General features: G+C 45.4%; 1 protein-coding gene across 5 annotated transcripts in view; it reads right to left on the reverse strand.

Annotated features, from left to right (window-relative positions):
- LOC133506461 (alpha-1,6-mannosylglycoprotein 6-beta-N-acetylglucosaminyltransferase B-like) overlaps positions 1 to 20388 on the reverse strand; it is a 108242-nt gene that overhangs the window by 11947 nt on the left and 75907 nt on the right. For 4 of the 5 annotated variants that reach the window (XM_061830639.1, XM_061830636.1, XM_061830640.1 and 1 more), the window contains 4 exons: positions 14483 to 14614; positions 5522 to 5655; positions 4016 to 4146; positions 3791 to 3886 (listed from right to left, as the gene is read on the reverse strand). In XM_061830639.1, coding sequence (XP_061686623.1) covers positions 3791 to 3886; positions 4016 to 4146; positions 5522 to 5655; positions 14483 to 14614 — 493 coding nt within the window. The remainder of the gene's footprint in view (positions 1 to 3790; positions 3887 to 4015; positions 4147 to 5521; positions 5656 to 14482; positions 14615 to 20388) is intronic. The other variant, XM_061830638.1, reaches the window with a different exon arrangement.

Consider the following 20388-nt stretch of genomic DNA (forward strand, 5'->3'; position numbering starts at 1 on the left):
AAAATGGACCTTCCCTTGACGCCACAATTGACAGAACAGCTGGAATGTATTGGAACGCAAAGCATTGTGGGTCGATAACTGGCGGAATGGCGTGTGCGGCCATGTTAAATAAACGGTGGCCTTGCCCTAAGGCGGGGGGGTGCCCAACAAATTTTTTGTCGAGGGCCAAATTGGAGTTCCGGTTTCCCTCAAGAGGGCTGTTATAACTGTGAAACAATAAAACTATTTCATCGCCTCATCATATTACACACATTGAGGAGCTAAATTTCAATTCAGATATCAAAGGGAATGGGTTTTCAACTATTGAAAAAAAAAATGCCTGTAATATATCAAAGTTATCATTTATGAAATACGGTCAATACTCTGTTCTTGAATGTCTCCGTTCTCGAACAAATCAGTTTTTGAACGAAAATTTTGAGATTTTTTTGCTTCTGTTTTCAAATGAAAATCGGGACTCGATTGCCTGCGACAAGACCCAGAAATAACAAAACCCGTTACGGTGAATTTGAACACACCATGAAAAAATCCGGACATAACATAACGCACCCGGCTTGACCAACTGATCCACGAAGCGCGTTGTTATTGTGTATAACGCAGCCTCTATTTGGAGACGTAGGAAGTATCGATTCGGTTGTCGAACAAATCGGTTCTCGAACCGCCTTCTGGAACGGATTGTGGTCGAGAACCGAGGTTGTACTGTATGAGAGTCGGAAATTTTGGTTCAGATGTTAACACAAATCATGGAATTTTATACACATGCTTTGCCTTCACGGGCTGCATAAAATGATACGGCGGGCCAGATCTGGCCCCCGCGCCTCGACTTTGATCGCTGTGCCCTCAGGTGTCACCCGTTACAACACCACGCCAGGCGGTGACGCCGCGACAATGCCGTGTGGGCAAGATAAAGATTACAAAGTTGGACCGGGTAAGAGACACATTTTCCCAATTAAAAGCTTGTAAAGACGACGAGCGGCACAACACAAACAAGTTCCCTGAAAAAAAAAAAATAATAAAACAGGTCATAAATGATCCCCCTCATCCTGTTAATCCTCCAGCCGTAAACGGAGGGCGGGAGCGATCGATCAGGCTTCTCCGGGGGGGATTTTGCCCAGCCAGAGAGCGATTACCACAAGTCCTAACAGCGTCAGACAACGGCAATTATTTCAGGCCCGAGCAGAGCGGGGTGGGGGTGGGAGGTTCAAGTCTTGCTGTGCATTAACAAAGTTTGCAGGGCAAATGAGCAGCTCGCGTTACGGATTTTAAGACGGATTCAGGAGCACGTGGCAATGTCTGAACCCGACGCAAATGACTCCGCAACCGTGGAAAGAAGCAAACGGGCCACAAAACCGACAATATAACTCTTTGTCACTCTTAGGGCAATTAGAATTTTCGTAGTTTTGCAAATAATTTAGGATCAATAATAAATAACTTGTGTGGAAAACAAAAACATTTTCTCAATACAATGTTCCCTTTAATTTTTGACGTGTCTGAGCGAACACACTGAGGCCGTGAGCGCCCCCTTTGACCACTGTGAGCAACATCAGACGTATGCACCGTGGTCAGATCAGTGTCATCCATTGACGTTATGGCTCAATAAAATGTTCAGATTACATTCCCGTCAGATTATTTTTAAGAACAATTTTGTGTGTTTTTCGCAAACTTACACTGAAAATGTCAAAAAATACATTACGATACAAATACATACCAAGCCAACTATTAACTATAAATTTGAAAAGGAGGTTCCAACTTTGTTTGATATTTTTTTTTGTTTTAACCCACAGTCTGTTTTTCTTGGTGTAAAAGTGAATTATTGCTTGCAGAATATCTTTTGCAATGCATGTTGAAAGCTGAATGATGCTCCCAAACAGTTTTAGGGTCGATGTTATGTTGCATCCTACATGTAAAATACAGAATTAGCTTTTTGGGCAATGTATCGTCTGTGATTTCATCCTCAATCAGGCTGTGCCAAGGTGGAATTTTAACATTATACACCATCTCATCCTGTACTTTCTACTTTGGCTTCAGACCAGACCTTTTTTTTTTTTTTTTTTTTTTACTCAAAAAAGAGAAAATCTCATCTAGTTTCACCACTTTTTCTTCGATTATTCACATACCCCGGTGTTTGTAATTATGAGTGTACCCCTTTAAAATGGAGAGGGGAGCGGTGTCAGGTAAACGAGGAAGTAGCGTGTGTGGCCGAGCAGCAGCTCTTTCGTGTGTGCTGCCATGTTTCACCAAAAAAAAAAAGAAAAAAAAAAAAGACTCCAGGCGCTATTTCCCTGCGCTGGATCTGTTGTCGTCTGCGCTGAGAGTGTGCGAAAAGTGCGCAAATGCACAGTTGCGCAGCATAGAGGGAACATTGACAATGAGGAAAATATTTAGTTGAGTTGGCAAGATTTCCTTAATTAACCAAAGAAAGCCTCAAAACTATGCAAATACCTCATAACTAGTGTATTTATCTTGAGCTATATTATTTTACTATTTTATATATATATATTAAATTTTTTTTAATGTATTTCTTCCTCAACAAAACAATCTAGCAGTGACTATCTTTTTCTCCTCAGCTAATTGGACAACAATTGTGACACATTTTTGACATTTGATTCATGGATTTCAGGATTAAGATCTGTTTTAATCATTTTTTTAGGGCCTTCAATTTGAGCAAAAAAAAAAAAAAAAAAAAGACTTCAGAGAGTCGTTCACTGCGCTGGATCTGTTTTCCTCTGAGTGTGCGCGACAAGTGCGCAAATGCGCAGTTGCGCAGCATAGAGGGAACATTGACGATGAGGAAAATATTTATGGCAAGATTTCCTTAATTAACTAAAGAAAGCCTCAAAACAACGCAAATACCTCATAACTAGTGTATATATATCTCTAGCTATAGATTATCTAATTATTCCTCAACAAAACAATCTAGTAGTGACTATCTTTTTCTCCTCAGCTAATTGGACAACAATTCTGACACATTTACGACATTTGATTTGTGGATTTCAGGATTAAGATCTGATTTAATCATTTTTAGGGCCTTGCCTTCAATTTGACCCCCCCCCCAAAAAAAAAGATTTCAGGCTCTAGTTTGCGCTGGTTCTGTTTTACTCTGCACTGAGAGTGTGCGACAAGTGCGCAAATGCACAGTTGCGCAGCATAGAGGGAACATTGACTATGAGGAAAATATTTATGGCAAGATTTCCTTAATCAATTAAATAAAGCCTCAAAACAACGCAAATACCTCATAACTAGTGTATTTATCTATAACTATAGATTATCAATCTAATTATTTCTCAACTAAACAATCCAGTCGTGACTTCACCCTTTGTCCTCAGCTAATTGGACAACAATTGGGACATTTTAGACATGTGATTCGTGGATTTCAGGATTAAGATCTGTTTTAATCATTATTTTAGGGCCTTCAATTGGAGGAAAAAAAACCAAAACACTTGTAAGTATCTGTGGAGAGCCAGTACGGAGCATTTATACACAGCGATTAACACAATAACGCGCTTACTACCCCGAGGACAGATCTGAACGGCTTCCATGTGGGCGTGTTTGAATCGCTCTGAACCAAATAAATATCCACCTTTAAAATTTGAAGCAAAAAGCACCTTTTCAAAATCGACGGATTATAATCAGGTTTAGCTACAACCCTGAGATATCTTGAAGAAGCGCCGAATGCTCGCGCGTCCACAAGTGTGTATAATTTTTGGGAAATGAAAGCCTACGGTGAGAAGTAAACATGCAATGGCTGAAAATTCAAGCAATATAATAATAATAATTTTAAAAAGTGGCTTACCTGAAGCTGGTGTCCGAGCAGACGGATGCAACGTGACAAAGGGACAAAACAACTTGGTAAATATTCACCGCTGGACATCACACACAGTACATCCAGCTGCAATTTGTAAATTATACCAAAATACCAGGAGAGATTTTTGGCAATTTTGCTTTGGGTTCGTCTGGCAAAATGCAAGCGTTAGCGCGCGGTTAAGCCGGCGTTTGTCAATTGTTGTGGTTTTTGTACCTTCCACATGCTGGCCTCCTTCCCGTACACCACCGCCATGCTGCTGACTTTGCTGCGCCGGATGCTCGCCTTCTCCGTGTCGTTCAGCTCCTCCGACACGAACCCCATGAAGGAGTTGTCTGGCGTGTGAGCTAAACGCGGCCGAGTCGTACGGCGCGGTGAGACGAAAAGCACAGAGACAAAAGACGGTGAGTCGTGCGGCGAGCGAGATACGGGGAGCGTCCCGGCTTGTTTCGTTCCGCCGCTAATTCGGCCCAGCGGCTGCACTCCTCGAGTATTATAAATAGTCGTTGTCCGCGAGCCAGCTGCTGTCGGCTGAGGCCGCGTTATACACGAGTGTGTGGGTTTTAGTCTCAGCAGACGGGTAGTCCACGTGAAACACGGCCACCGACTCGCTGAAAGACGATAATGGCGCGGCTGCTGGCCGCCGCTTCGCAAGTGAATGTGAGAAGAGCGCCGAGTAATGTAGCCAATAATTCAGTCGCGCTAAGGAGACGCCGAACAATAAGTGCGCTGGCGGGAAACAAAAGGGGAAAAAAAAAAAGATTACACATACATTTGTGGAGCCGGCAGTCACAGCTGGGTGCGCGGGATGCTGCACAAAACAGATACCGCGACGGCGATAAATCAAATGCACAAAAAAAAAAAAAAAAAAAAAGTCGATAGAGAAAATAGATACTTTTTCCAGTTGTATAGTTACCGCAATTCCTGGCCTACAGAGCGCACCTGGTTATAAGCCTCACCCAGTACATTTGTCAAGGAAATTCCATTTGGTACGTACATAAGCCGCAGCTGTGTAAAAGCTGCACATTGAACATGAGATATTTACAAATAAAGATGCTACACAGAGAGTTTAACGCTAGCGCCGCCACACTAACGCTAATGCTAGCGCTGGTGCATTAACGCAAATGCTAGCACCGCCGCGCTAAGGCTAATGCTAGCGCCGATGCGCTAACAGGGCCGGTTAAAAAAAAACAAACAAAAAAAAAAACATACTGGTAAAAATCACAGAGACACGGCAGTAACATGCTAGCAGAGCGTTAACAGGGCCGGACTGGCAAAAGTCACTTTCTCGGCACATATATTCCATCTCACTCTTACTTTTTCCGCTCGAGTGCCCCCTTGCGGCTGTTAGAAAAAAAAAATACACAAATTAGCCGCATCACTGCATAAACTGCAGGGTTGAAAGCGTGTGAAAAAAGTCGCGGCTTGTAGGCCAGAAATTATCGTAGTATAGAAAATTTTTATTGCTCAGTGTTTGCTTTGATAGGGTTTTGGAGCATGTGAGTGCATTTGAAAACAACGCGCCGCTCAGTGTGCGAGAAAGAGACTAAACGTTGAGTTCTACAGGTTTTGTTTTTGTCAGCAACAGCAGCCGGCGCGGTCCGCGTCGTCGTTGATAATCGCGCCATTTTGGCCAAAAGCGTTCACGAGTACGCCGCACAATTCGTTTTCACGTCTTCGTGTGTGACGACGACGTCGACAAAACCACCCTGAGCTTCTTACGGAACATGGTCATGTACTGCCTGGCGTTCAGGTTCCAATAGCCCCAGTTGGTCCGGTAGCCGTGCAGGGTGGCGTACTCCTCGTGGTTGTACGCTGGCTCCGTCCCGAAGGTGTCGATCACTCGGATGTGACACCTGCGGAGGCGCAACGCGGCCACTTTCAAAAAGTACACACACTCACAAAAATATTCAAAGAAAAGTGAAAAGCGGCAAACACGTCGACTTTAAAGTCTGAACTGATACTTGGCGACAATGACGGCTATTGAAAAACAACAAAGAAATAAAAGCTGTTGAGCAGTAAGAAAAGCGCTCGGGAATTGATGCAAAAACACACATTTAAACACGTACAAAATGGCCGCACGTGTGCCCCAGTGAAACGCGCGTAAGGATTAACAAGGTGGCTTCCACCTGCTCGCGTTCACATTTTCCTCCCGGCTGGCAATTATGGGAATACCGTACCAATTTTTAAAGTCTTCAACCCCCCCAACCACCTGTGATTGACTTGGGGGGAAAAGTGAGTAAAGCTTAAAACCCAAACGTTTTGAAAACACTCGAGGTTCTAGGTGGCGGGGTTGGGGTGGGGGTGGGGGAGGGGTCGAGGAGAGTATTCTGAAAGCGCAAACGAAAACATTTGAAGACCATTTATTTCACTGCTTTTGAGGACTGCTTCACATCAGCGTTGCATCGATTTGTCCGACTCGCGAGCAGTTGAAACCCCCCCCCCCTGCACTTTTTCAAGTGTGGGAAAAGTGCTGCAGTATTTTATGTTTTCAGCCACTGCAGTATTGCTAATGTCACTCCGTGGTGGCATCCTAAAACATTCATCCATCCATACAGCTGGGATAGGCTCCAGGCCTCCTGCGACCCTTGTGAGGACAAGCAGCTAAGAAAATGGATGGATGGATATATTAAGTTGATATAGTGGTATGTGCGCACACACACTACCCGTTGAGTAGTGGTTGGACGACTAAGGATATTTTATTACATCCGTCAATTTTCTTAGCCGCTTATCCTCACAAGGGTCACGGGGAGTGCTGGAGCCCATCCCAGCTGTCAACAGGCAGGAAGCGGGGTACATCCTGAACAGGTTGCTAGGCAATCGCAGGGCACAGAGACAAATAGTCGCACTCGCAATCACACCTATGGGGCAATTTAGGGTGTCCAATTAATTTTACAAGTTTTTGTGATGTGGGAGGAAACCGGAGTGCGCACCCGGAGGAAACCCACGCAGGGGGAAACATGTAGACTCCACACATGCGGCGCCGGGATCGAACCCGGGTCCTCAGAACTGTGAGGCCAACGATTTACCAGGTCATCCACCGTAAAACATTCATTTTAATGACAATTAAAGATTTTATTACATCCATCCATTTTCTTTGCCGCTTATCCTCATGAGGGTCGCAGGGAGTGCTGGAGGCTATCCCAGCTGCCAACGGGCAGGAGGCGGGGGACACCCTGAACTGGTTGCCAGCCAATCGCAGGGCACAACGGGACAAACAGCCGCACTCACAATCACACCTATGGGCAATTTAGAGTGTTCAATTAACGTTGCATGTTTTTGGGGTGTGGGAGGAAACCGGAGTGCCCGGAGAAAACCCACGCAGGCACGGGGAGAACATGCAAACTCCACACAGTCGGGACCGGGATCAAACCCAGGTCCTCAGAACTGTGGGGCCGACACTTTACCAGCTGCGACCACCGCGCCGCCCCATTTTATTACAATTCATCAATGATGTCATCAACGTTTTGAGCATAGTCCAGCATTCCCTTGACCACGGACCGGCGTCCGTCCATTTTCATCTCTCTCTCTCTCTCTCTCTCTCTCTCTCCTAACACTTGACTTCAGCCAATTGGTAAATTTGTAGACGCTCCAGACTGGAGACACAGATGGAGGTGGGAATATTAAAAGAGTCCCGTTCCAATCTGGCACAGCACACGCAACCATACGTGGCGCCATCATCTGAGTCATTTTAAAGCAATTTTGAAAACCGAATCGTGCGCTTAGAGCACTCCAAACCTGCATGACTATTGTCGAGGCCAGTGATTTCCAACCTTTATCCGGCCAACCTTACGTTTGAAAGATCCCACGGGCGCAAAAAGGGGGTACACGAGTCAATTATACACTTTCTGCCATAAAATAGAAGAGCGTTTATTTGTTCTGTCTGTCCGCCACTGCCGTAGATACTGTAGCTCATGGGTGCTCAATGCGTCGATCGCGGGACGGCGTGCCAAAAAAAAACAACAACAAAAAAAAAAGATAATCCAATGCAAATTGAAATTATAACATCCAGCTATTGAGTTTGTGGCATTTTGCAATGTGATTCAATGAGTTAGGGATGATTGGTTGTGACATCCAATGGCACAATTCACATGCATACTGTAAAAAAATGAAAAGAAGCCACTGGTTTCTTTTAGGCAGCACACGGAACTTTCTCTAACAACGAGCACACACACCCCCTCCCACTCTTAAAGATGTACACTCATAATTAAAAATGTTACGGTACTTACGCAGCCCATCAATGTGCTTTATAATGATAGCGTCCACCACCGCTGCTTTGGTTAGCAACACAGTCTGGGCAACGTAGAGCAATGACGAGCTGCCCATGTTTACTTTCCATATTAATAGAGAAAGTTGTTGTTTTAAGATGCAACGACTGTGGGAGTATGTGAATAATCGAAGAAAAAGCGGTTAAACCGGACAAGATTTTCTCTTTTCCGAGTGGGAAAGGTCTGGTCTGAAGCCAAAGTAGAAAGTGCAGGATGAGATGGTGTGTCATTTTAAAATTCCATCTTGGCACAGCCTGATCTAGGATGAAAGCATAGACAATACAGTGCCCAAAAGACAATTCTGTATTTTAAATAGAGGAGGCAACATAATATTAACCTTAAAACGGTTTGGGAGCATCATCATCATCATCATCATCATCATCATCATCCCCCACCCCCAGTCGTCGGTAGCTCGCGAGAAGCTGGCTGCTTGAAAAGTAGATCTTGGGGTAAAAAAAATTCTGGGCGCTCCTGCTTTCGATGAACATAGATATACATTACTTGTTGCAACATAAATAATATCTTGGCCAAGTAAGTGAAATTTGATGATTTTCCGCAGCACACCAGAAGAGCGATCACGGCACACTGGTTGCGAATCGGTGGTCCAGACTGGTGGCGTTGTCCGAAAAAAACAAGAGTTGAAATGTGGCCGCGTCGGATGAAATCGTCGCTCCGTCGTTAAACGTCGGCTGAGCCTTCGTGAGCAGCCATTTAACCCAAATTAGCCTCTCACTCTGATCCCTGCTCGGATATCGGGCTCAAATGTCTCCAGCGTTATTTTCCCGGCTGCCTCCCTCGGGGGACCTCTTATCCGTGGCAAATAGCGTCGGCTTTGCGACGGGGCGATACGCGATCGGGCGCCTGCTGCGTGCGGGGAGGGGGTCGTTGAATTTTCATTAATAATTCACACTGCTTTCTCTTGACCGTACCGTACAAACCTTGCTTTTCTAGCGCTATCTAAATGCAAATACACGCCACAATTTATTTGATTTTTGGGGAACATTTCTAGTGTGGTGAACGTTGCGGGTGCCCAGCGCACCCTCATTTCACTTCATAAAATTGCACGTGTCAAAGAGCGGTGCGCGGTGTTTTTTCATCGCTCATTTGCGCAGGTAAGTGCCCAGCTACATATATCTCCCCCCCCCCCTCCCCAACCCTCAGTTGTCGATTTATTTAATCCTATAAAAATGTCATCACGCAAGCAGGGGCGACTGCACCGATGTCTCCGTACGAGTCGCTTCAATAGTCCATCAAACGGGAGGGTGGCAGGACGTGAATTTGTGTTAGGAGTGTGCTTGATGTACCGATACGTCTGCGGGTCTTGTGAGACGAATCGTAAATCGCAGTTGTTGGCGGTGTGCGAGGGACTCCTGAATGAATCCAATTTTTTAAATCTTGAATGTAGGGTATAATTATGCCAAAAATAAACGCAAGTTGAAAAACATTAACCATACAACAACAGAGAAAAAACACACGGTGTTGCCCTTAGCAGGCCCATTTAGCTTAATGCTAATAATCCACGCCAAGGGTCGCGGGAGTGGTGGAGCCGATCCCAGCTGTCAACGGGCAGGAGGCGGGACGCACCCTGAACTGGTCGCCAGCCAATTGCAGGGCACGTTGAGACAAACAGCCGCACTCACAATCACACCTCGAGACAATTCGGAGTGTTCAATTAAAGTCAATCTTAACATAAATATGTTTTTTTTTTTTTTTTCCTCCTGAGGGGAAAGGATGAGTTGAAGTGATTCGGGCCCCTGGGAATTAACTGAGGCATTTCACCCGGGGCTGCTATTTAAATACGCTACATTCATAACGCGAGATATTGCAGAAGCGTCTCACCCAGACACGACACGAGAACATTTGGAATGATTGAAAACATGAAAAATGAGAGTAATTAAACGGAGCTGAAAAGCTCCAAAGCCCCACAACAATTGATTAATGAGGCTTCTCCGCACCGCGAGGCTTAACTGAACGGTTCCAGATATCGACGAGGTAAAACCTTACGCGGAAGACAGAACGCTAACCGCTCACAAGCTTGGCCACGCTTCAGATGATTTTTGAGAAGGAAAGACAATTATTTGCTATATCCGTGCAAAACAAACCAGAAAAATACAAAGAGATAAAGCACGGCCACGCGGAGCTGGAGACAGACGGACGCAGGCGGAGGAAAAAAGCTCCGCTGGGGGGCAGCCGGGCAGATAGACGGACAGAAAGACGACCACGCTGAGTCGAGACAAAGCCGTGACAAAGGCAGGCAAGAGGAAAGATTAGATGAGTCAACAACGGGGAAAGACACACAAAAGCCGGCCGGCCGGACAGTTCGCCCGAATGGCTCACGCGGCTCGGTTCAAACGCCCGCTGCGCAGGAAACGGTGACCGTGGCCGAAATAATCTGAAGGACAGACTTCCTGCGGTGGAGGAGATTGACGCTGAATGATGACGGCGTAAAACGTCTTCGTGGCTTGTCGGCGTCATCGATCCGAATAGCGAGAGCGCCGGTGTTGATATTGATCCGTATTAGCGTCGCGAGCTTTATTGTAAAGCTGCTGGACATGTTTTATTTATGTATTTTTTTCAAGAAAGAAAATAAATCCCTTTGAAAAAAAAGAAAGTTTAATTTTTTAAACGCAAATGTTTTGAATGTTTGTTACTGCAAAGTGTCCTTGAGGGCTTGAAAGCCGCTCATAAAAAGCATGCATTAGAATTACTGTTGGTTTGGAGTGATATATATTTGTATAAACTACATAAAACATTTGTAGTTTCTTTCTAGTTTTTATTTTTTTTTTTTTTGGGGGGGGGGGGTGAGGGGGTCAATCCAGACCTGAAAAAGTAGATGAATTTTTCGTAGATGAACATGTTAAACAGATATATTATGATACAGTGATGCCTCGGTTCTTGACCACAATCCGTTCCAGAAAACGGTTTGAAAAGGGGATTGTTCGAAAACCCAATCGATGTTTCCCATTACAATGAATGGAAAAAGAAATAATGTGTTCCAAGCATAAAAAAATTGGCTTTTTAAAGCATTTTTTTTAGCTTTTCCTGATAATAAACTGCATAGCAGAAATACATGTATTGTTTAAATACTTTATATCATAAAAAATGTAAGAAATATATTTATTTTTGCTTAAAACGCATGGACACATCTGTGTATAGAGCCTGCGTTATACAGAATAACAAAAGTGTGCTGGTTGCGCCGCGTGCGTAATAACATTTCCGGGTTTTTTTTTCGGGGGGGCGTTCGAAAAGACAATAACAAAACGCGTCGTGGGTGCGTCAGCTGCTTGCACCACGCGCATTATGTTATTTCCGGGTTTTGTCGAGGGCGTTCAAGCACCAACTTTCGTTCAAAAACAGAAGCAAAAAAAAAAAAAATCTGGTAATTTTCATTCGAAAACCGATTTGTTCAATAACGGGGATGTTCGAGAACCGAGGCTTTACTGTATTACGATGTGGTAGTGACTATTCTGGTATTGCACGTTTAATATCAGCTAATATTGCAAAGAGCTTCATAATATTGCAGGAATGTGAAAATTAGTTTTTCGCGTGGAGGGTTGCAGGGTGAGGTGCAATTTTATTTACTCATTTTCTCTGGCCAAATTCTCTTCTGGGCTTTCATGAATTCATGACCCAAAGAAGAAAAACATAAACATTCATTCAGATTGAGCATTTTCACCTTTGCTACTTTGAAATCCCGAGAACAGGCGAATGTATCAGCAGTACTGCAAATTCTGGATCATTTTTTACTGAAATTGAAGGAAATGCATGTAACATTTATGTCTTTATCTGTGACGAAAAGCACCCGGGCGGGTGTGGACCAGCATCCATTTTCCTAAACATTGTTTGTATGGCTCCTTCGCTCCCGAGCTAATTGTCACACGGTGTCGGACAAAGCACAAATCAAGACTCCAAACACCAACGCAGGACTGCTGTCCTCAGCAAGCAATTAGATTCAGACCGCTGCTGTGCGCTGACATCCAGTCTGGAGGAAATGTGCGATTTTCCAAGTGCGACTCCGTGCTTGTGTGTGTGTACGACACACAGACACACACTGTGAGCAACAGAGAAACGGCAAAATAGGTTGCGTTTGGGGTAGCTTCCTCTGTAACGCTTATAATTGGATTTTAAAAATACATGTCGTGGCTTTCACGGCTCTGTGTTGTTTGCTACCAGACGTGTCCCAGCAGAGGACTTTTTCATTTTGTTTTTCTTTTTTTTTTTTTTTTCCAGGGGCTTTTTGCTCTCTCGTCAACTCCCGAACCGTCGCTTTGGTTTGTACATTATATTATCTGCGTTCTACTTTTATCATTTGGGCTTCAGTCGCGTGTTGCCGCCGCCTCTTTGCCGAACGCGCTAACCGCAAAAGAACAAATGTCGATCGTTACCGTCGTGGCAAAGACGCGACGAAGACTATTATAAAAGGATTTGGTTCCTGTGGTCTCGTGGCCTACTTTCCAAGATGTTCCACCTCTGTGGGAACGTCAAAAGCTGTTAAGCGCGCTCTGAGTTTGTGCGAGCGTCACACAAACACGCGCACACACCTCCGCGTTTTTGTAATCTTAATGATATTGTTTCTGGCAGGCAATGGGATGTCAGGACTTTTCTGCTGCTGCTTTGAATTTGCCTTATAGTTGAAGCGAAAGACGGAGTTAGCGCTAAGACGCGCTAACGGATAGCGCGCACCGTTTGTGGCCGTGCTACGCGGGATCCACTGAGGTTGCGACTAAATCTCAACATGATGCGTTTAAAACCTCATTGTGACAACTATACAGTGCGTATCTTCTTTTTCTTTCGGCTTGTCCTGTTAAGGGTCGCCACAGCGTGTCATCTTTTTCCATCTCATGCATCTTCCTCTCTAGCACCCACTGTCCTCATGTCTTCCCTCACGACATCCATCAACCTTTTCTTTGGTCTTCCTCTCTCTCGCTCTTTTGCCTGCCAGCTTCATCCTCAGACTCACATGTCCAAACCATCGAAGTCTGCTCTCTCTCACCTCGTGTTCAAAACCTCCAACTTTGGCCGTCCCTCTAATGAGCTCGTTTCTAATCCTATCCAACCTGCTCACTCCGAGCGAGAACCTCAGCATCTTCATTTCTGCTTCCTCTTGTGTCTTCGTCATGGCCGACCTCACCACTGTTTTATAAACGTTGCCCTTCATCCTAGCCGAGACTCTTCTGTCACATAGAACACCAGACACCTTCCGCCAACTGTTCCACCCCAGTTGGACCCGTTTCTTCACTTCCTTGACACACTCTCCATTGCTCTGGATTGTTGACCCCAAGTATTTGAAGTCGTCCACCTTCGCCATCTCATCTCCAGTCTTCCTCCTCCGCCCCTCTCATTTACGCACACATATTCTGTTTGACTTCGGCTAATCTTCATTACTCTCCTTTCCAGTGCGTGCCTCCATCTTTCTAATTGTTCCTCCGCCTGCTCCCTGCTTTCACTGCAGAACACAATATCATCTGCGAACATCATGGTCCAAGGGGATTCCAGTCTAACCTCATCTGTCAGCCGATCCATTACTACTGCAAACAGAAAGGGGCTCGGCGAGGATCCCTGATGCAGTCTCACCTCCACCTTAAATTCTTCTGACGCATTTACGGCACATCTCACCGCTGTTCTGCTGCCCTCATACATGTCCTGTACTATTCTAACATATATCACTGTCACACCAGACCTGCGCATGCAGTACCACAGTTCCTTTCTCGGTACTCCGTCATGGTCTTTCTCTCGGTCTACAAAGACAGAATGGAGCTCCTTTTGGCTTTCTCTGTACTTTTCCACAAGCATCCTCAAGGCATATAATGCATCTGGGGTACTCTTTCTCGGCATGGAACCAGATATTTACTTCTGTCCTGAGTCTAGCCTCCACTACTCTTTCCCATAACTTCATTGTGTGGCTAATCAACATTATTCCTTTATAGTTTCCACAGCTCTGAACATCGCCTTCGTTCTTAAAAAACAGGAACTAGCACACTTTCCTCCATTCTTCTGGCATCTTCTCGCCCGCTATTATTCTATTGATTAAGTTGGTCAAAAACTCTACAGCCACCTCTCCAAATTGCTTCCATACCTCCACCGGCATGCCATCAGGACCAACTGTCTTTCCATTTTTCATCCTGTTCAGTGAGTTTCTAACTAACAACCGCAGTTTAACCTGGTTTGCAAATAGCCTGTCGAGGTAGAACACGACAACGTTATTACGGTGTATGAACACGACCCAACAACGTATGTCATTTGTTTCACATAAGTGAGAAGAACGCAACACATTTCTTTGGCACGGACTCATTTATGTTGATCCTCGTGATATAACGCTTACATTTTCACACTTTTGCTGCTACTCCCTACATGAACAGCAAGCAAAAAAATGAAAAAAAAAAAAAAAAAAAAAAAAAGAAGGCGCAGGACTTACTTGTGTCTTTTGAGCGAGAGCCCCATGTGCTGCTTCATCTGCTGCAGGCCGTGGTAGTCCGTATAGATGAGGTCAAAGGGCAGAGGGCCAGTCAGTGGGCAACTGCCTCTGCCGGGGGGGACGCCCAGGAAGCTGCAACGACCACACGTAAAAAAAAAAAAAAAAAAAAAAAAAAAAAAAAGAATGATACAAGGGAACACGCCGACTAAAAATGAAGTATGAAATCACAGCCAAATATCCACGCTTTCATTATTAACACTGTGTAGTGTAATCGTGTTTGGCCGCCGTGTGAGTTCTGCAGCCTTATTTGCGTTCCATAAATACAACAGAATGATAATCCCATTATCACAGGTTACTACTGATTTACAGGCGTGTTTGTTGACAACAACAAAAACGACATATCGTGACACGACGCGGTTAGGGTCTCAAACTGGCGGCCCGCAGGCCATTTGCGGCCCACAAGATGATGTTTTGTGGCCCCCGCCTTAACATAAAAGTTTAACGTTAGGCACTTTTGGAGTGTTGCGTGCGGAGCTGATGAATCTACAGATACCGTGGGATATATGGCTCTCGAGTGGAAGATACAGTAGGGTTACCATGGAGAGTTTTACGAGTGGTTTCGCAAACAACGTGTTTACCTCAGCGTACCTAATTATCTCATTTTGTGTTAAAAAAAATAAATCAATTTAAAATTTCTAAGCTGGAAAATGCTGGCCTCACATTTGTGAGGTCCCGGGTTCATGTTCTCCCCGTGCCCGCGAGGCTTTACTCCGGGAACTCCAGTTCCCCCCCCCCCCCCACATCCCAAAAACATGCAACATTAATTGGACACTCTAAATTGCCCCTAGGCGTGATTGGGAGTCTGGTTGTTTGCCTCGATGTGCCCTGCGATTGGCTGGCAACCAGTTCAGGATGTACCCCGCCTCCTGCCCGTTGACAGCACTCCCACGACCCTCATGAGGATAAGCGGCTAAGAAAACGGATGGATGGATTTCTAATTTAAATATTGCATGCGTGTGCATGTGCGTCGAGACTGCAGCCCTGCCTCAGCTAGACTCTACCCCTAGCGATTTGAAGCCCCTGGTACATGTGGACGACTGCTTTTTTGCTGCGTGCGGCGCATTTGGGGCGAATAAAGCGCAATTGTGGCATCCCAACGACTGAGGTTGGCACAGTAGTGCGTGTGTTTGACTGACACATGATGTGGGCGATAAACAGCAGCTGTCAGTGCCAAATATATTCTCATAGCGATGCCGGTAAAGCAGAAGTTCCTGCGCTGGGCAGATTTACTGAAGCGCGCTGGTTGCAGAAATTTTCAGATGCGGAACATTTTAAGTTTAACCACGCATAAGCGAACACGAGGTTGTTTCTCCTCTGCACAGGATCGGCTCGGCTCGATTTCGGATGGTCGGCGTTTCACTTGAAAATGCAACCACGGGAAGTTGCAAAATAGCAACAGCAGAGTGTTTTTGTTACAGTTAGCACTTACCTGTACACCTACAAACCAAAATTTTTAATATTTGTTACATGAAAATTCATTCATTTGTTAGCAACAGTCTATTGTCTTTGTGTTGTAGCTTCTTTTGACCCCACTGCTTCTAGCTTGTACTTTTGGTTGTTCTGCCATGTGAACTGAAATCTGGACAAGGCCTTCAGAACCACTCCCGCAGGCAAATGTGACAAACTATGAACTACATTCCAAATGTCACTGATTATTTGCAAGAAGTCAGATTTCAAATTGGTCTCGGGAAAGACTTCCAGTATTTTTCCTATCCTCAGATTGTTTTCCCAGAGCAAGCTCAGTTCCGCTGCTATGGCGTCCGTAAGCTTGAAACCTCGTATGTCAGGACCGTCGGAAACCGAGGACCCGCTGTCAAGAATTTGAGGACCCGAGTAGGAAGCGTGAAGTGAAAAAGGGCCAGAAGTATGTCCTGGAGCAAGGAGGGAGCCGTTAATTGCCTCGGTCCGGCGCACCTCAGATGTCATTTCCAAGGGCTTTGTGAAATGTGCACATTTCCGCATTTGAAGTTCCTAAGCAGTCAGGAAAATACAATTTGACTGAAAGGTATGAAAGCATATTTTTCCCCCCAGGCAGACGTGTCGAACGCTCGGTCCAATCAAAATCAAGCTGGGAGTGCGCCGACCTTCGGCACAACATAACACAAACAAACATGAAGAAGAGAGTGTTGACGCGGACCTGGCTCGGCGGCAGATGGTCGAGCGGTGGCAGCAAACACCGTGGATGTGTTGTCGCGTGGATTTGTTTGTACAAACACAGCTGCGGCTGACACGAGTCTCTTACAAAATGCATCGATGCTGCATAAAAGGTACACGGCCCTTGTGAGGATAAGCAGCTAAGAAAATGGATTTGATGGATTCATCGGGCGAGCGTGTAACCAGGGATCCAGAGGCGTTCCCAGGCCAGCCGAGACACAAAGCCTCTTCAGCGTGTCCTGGGTCATCCTCGGGGTCTCTTTCCCGTGGGACACGCCCAAAACACCTCACCAGGGAGGTGGACCGGAGGCATCTGGATCAGATGCCCCCAGCCACCTCATCTGGCTCTTGTGAGGATAAGCCGCTCAGAAAATAGATTCAACGGGCGCACGTATAGACAAGAAAGGCGGCCTTTCCCGTGACTTCTCGTGACCACTTCTCCGGGTCGGGTCGCGGGGGAAATAGCCTCAGGAGGGATACCCAGACTTCCCTTTCCCCAGCCACTTCTTCCAGCTTTTCCGGAGGGATCCAGAGGCGTTCCCATGCCAGCCGAGAGACATAGTCTCTCCAGCGTGCCCTGTGTCGCCCAGGGAGGCGGCAGGGAGGCACCCGGATTTGATACCCCAGCCACCTCATCTGGCTCCTCTCAATTAGGAGGAGCAGCGATGACCGAGGTTCTCACCCGTTCTCTAAGGGAGAGCCCGGACACCCTGCGGAGGAAACTCATTCAGCCGCTTGTATCCGGGATCTTGTTTTTTTGGTCACGACTCACAACTCGTTCCCATAGGTGAGGGGAGGAGTCTTATCACATAGAAATAAAACGCTAAATACATCCTCGCTGATCCTGAATGGATCAGTTGCTCAGCGCTCCAATATGATATACACTCTTGGGAGTTTTCATTAGGTACACCTACACAACGAGGACATACAAAAGGGTCGGGGGGAACACAGATAACCCAAGATGAATAAAAGAAAAGGAACAAAGAGTAGATGGACACATGTTAAGTCCTTTACTCATCATTAGCAGTCTGTTCTTCTTTTAATTGTTGGCGAGCATTGAAAAGCGCCGGAGCTGACGAAGCCACATTGAATCGCCGTCTTAAAGTGAGTAGTGCGCAAAATAAAGCACGGCTCCTTTTCCATTTGCCCTTTGCGAGAGGCTGGCGGAGAGTAAACAAGCGTCTGGCGCTTCGCACAAGGCCAGCGAAACATGTCCAAACACATTAAAGGCACAGTAGAACTTCCGACGTTTCAGTGTTCCTGAGGTTGTGCCGTTCACAATTTCACCAAAACCGATCGGGAGTTGTACTCCACTTCCGCGACGCGGTTGCGGTACTTGCTAAATGCAGAGGCCAAAGAACGCAATGGGTCTGACCCTGGTGATTGTACTGTACTGCCGGTGTACTACATTAAGTGTTCCTGTGCAAAAGATGACTTTAAGAGACAAATAAAATGAAAGACTTAAAAGCGCAGAGAGTTAATGGTTTCAATGGTTTTTGGACACCAAAACAAAAACTCGTGTAACCTACAAATGATCCTCGAACGTAACCAGCCACAAAAAGCATCTGCTTAGTGCTCAAATGTGAAAATACACTTCTTGAATTTGCTTACATTTGGTGGCTTCTTTTGCGTTCCAACATAAGTATAGAGCTCGTGCACGTGACGCCGGCATTTTCAGGGCGGTCAAAAAGAGCTGCTCGACAGTGTGGTGGACATTGAACCGGAGCAGAATATTCACGATACCCGAGACCTGCTGTGCTGTTGGTTGTTACAACAGACGAAACAGATACTCAAAGAGTATCATTTTATGGAATACCAGATGACAAGACCAGAAAAGATCGATGGATTTCGGCAATTAAACGTGATGGACGGCGTCCAACCAAGGACGCACGACTGTGTAGCGATCACTTCACATCAGGTAGGAATTATTCTTCTCAATCTAAAACTACCTTGAAGTATTTATAATGCCAAGTTGGCTCATTTGAGAACAAATCATTGAAAAAAAAAAAAAAAAAGCGGAAGCGTGTTGTGGCCACAGGTTAAACTTTGGTCAACCTTTCCCCAACAGATGTTTTTTTTTTTTGTTTGTTTTTTAAATATCCATTCTTCTCAAATGAGTCCAATGCGAATTAAAAAAAAACCAAAACAGGTCGGCCATAGTGATGTTTACAATGCGCTTCCCACTGGTGCTTTTTCTTTTTTTTAAATACACATCGGAGTCATTTGAGAAAAATGCATATTTAAAAAAAAAAAAAAAAAAAAACCCCTCTGTCATGGAGAAGTTCACCAAAGTTTATCGTGTGGGCGCAACACACTTTGTGTACGGAGGAACCGACTTGCTGTCTTTTTTTTTCTTCTCCCATCATGGTCAATGAATGCGAGTTTGTGTAAAACCAGGGCTCATTTATTGAAATATTGGTATTGAAAAAAAAAAATCTGAGTGGCTCCATAACTACGTGGGATTTATTCTTGATTGAGAACAGATCCAGCGACGAAGTATTTGTACGAGTCCGGACTTTTCTGCTCTTCCGTGTAAATCTCGACGACTTACTCACCTGATCCGTGTGTGGATCCGGTCGTCCAAGACAAGTGGAAGCGGGTTAACGGTCCAATTTCTTATCGGCGAAAACATCGACTTCGGCATTAAATAAGGGTCCTCCGTGCCAGGTTTATCTTATTTTTCCACTTACCTTCGTTTATCATCACCTTCTAAATGTTTAACGGTATCGGGCGTCGTGCTATAAGACGTATTTTGGCCAACCGACTTAGCGTTGAAGAATGCTTTGCGAGACCGGCACTTCCGGCCAGGGACGTGATTTGATGACGCAGGTGCCCGAGCGCTATACAAGTTAGCATATAGGGGGGAAAAAAAAAAAAATTATATAAAGGAACATCTGTCATTCAAATGCCTTCTGCAGCATGCAAGGAGGGGAGAAAAAAAACCCACTTAGATCAATAACGAAACTGCACATTGCCATTATGCATATCAGACGTCTATCAAATATGCACACACGTGGGCTGGAAGCGCTGGCGGGCACAAGTCCAGCCCCACGCTGGGCCACACAGGAGGCCAATTATCGGGGTTCTCGCGATCTCCGGGCTGCCGCGGTCGACAGCCACTCGGCGCGCGCACTCCGAGTGACGGCCGAAGAAACGACGGCAAACGGCGGAGTCGTCCTTCAAAGAGCATTCCGCCGCCTGTTCGCGCAGACAAAGCCGTTTTTCTTCGTCTCTGTGGGCGGGACTGCCAATCAACAGCCTTTCGTACAACAGAACCCATTATGAAAAATATACATATATATATATATCTTAATATTATGCTCACTGGAGGGCCCGTGACAGTTACAAAACGGGGGGGGGGGGTGGTTGTCGCCGCAGATACAAAACAATGAAACGTGTGTTTGTGTGCGCATGTTGGCGGAGACAACTGGAACGAACAAACAAAAAAAAAGAAGTAAACGTTTAATCAGTACGCTCCTTTTACGACAGTCACAAAACAAACACCCACACGCATAACTAATCAGCAGCATAATCGAACGCTCACGCGTGCGTGCCGTCATCCCTTTCCACGTGCGCCCATGATTACTCTGAGGGGATAGCAATCTGTATACGGGGTTCAAGTTTTTATTTTTATTTTATTTTATTTTTTTTAATTGACACGCATGCACACAGATAGACACAAAGAGCACCCC

The sequence above is a fragment of the Syngnathoides biaculeatus genome, chromosome 9 (assembly GCF_019802595.1).
Source record: "Syngnathoides biaculeatus isolate LvHL_M chromosome 9, ASM1980259v1, whole genome shotgun sequence".
NCBI classification, from domain to species: Eukaryota; Metazoa; Chordata; class Actinopteri; order Syngnathiformes; family Syngnathidae; genus Syngnathoides; species Syngnathoides biaculeatus.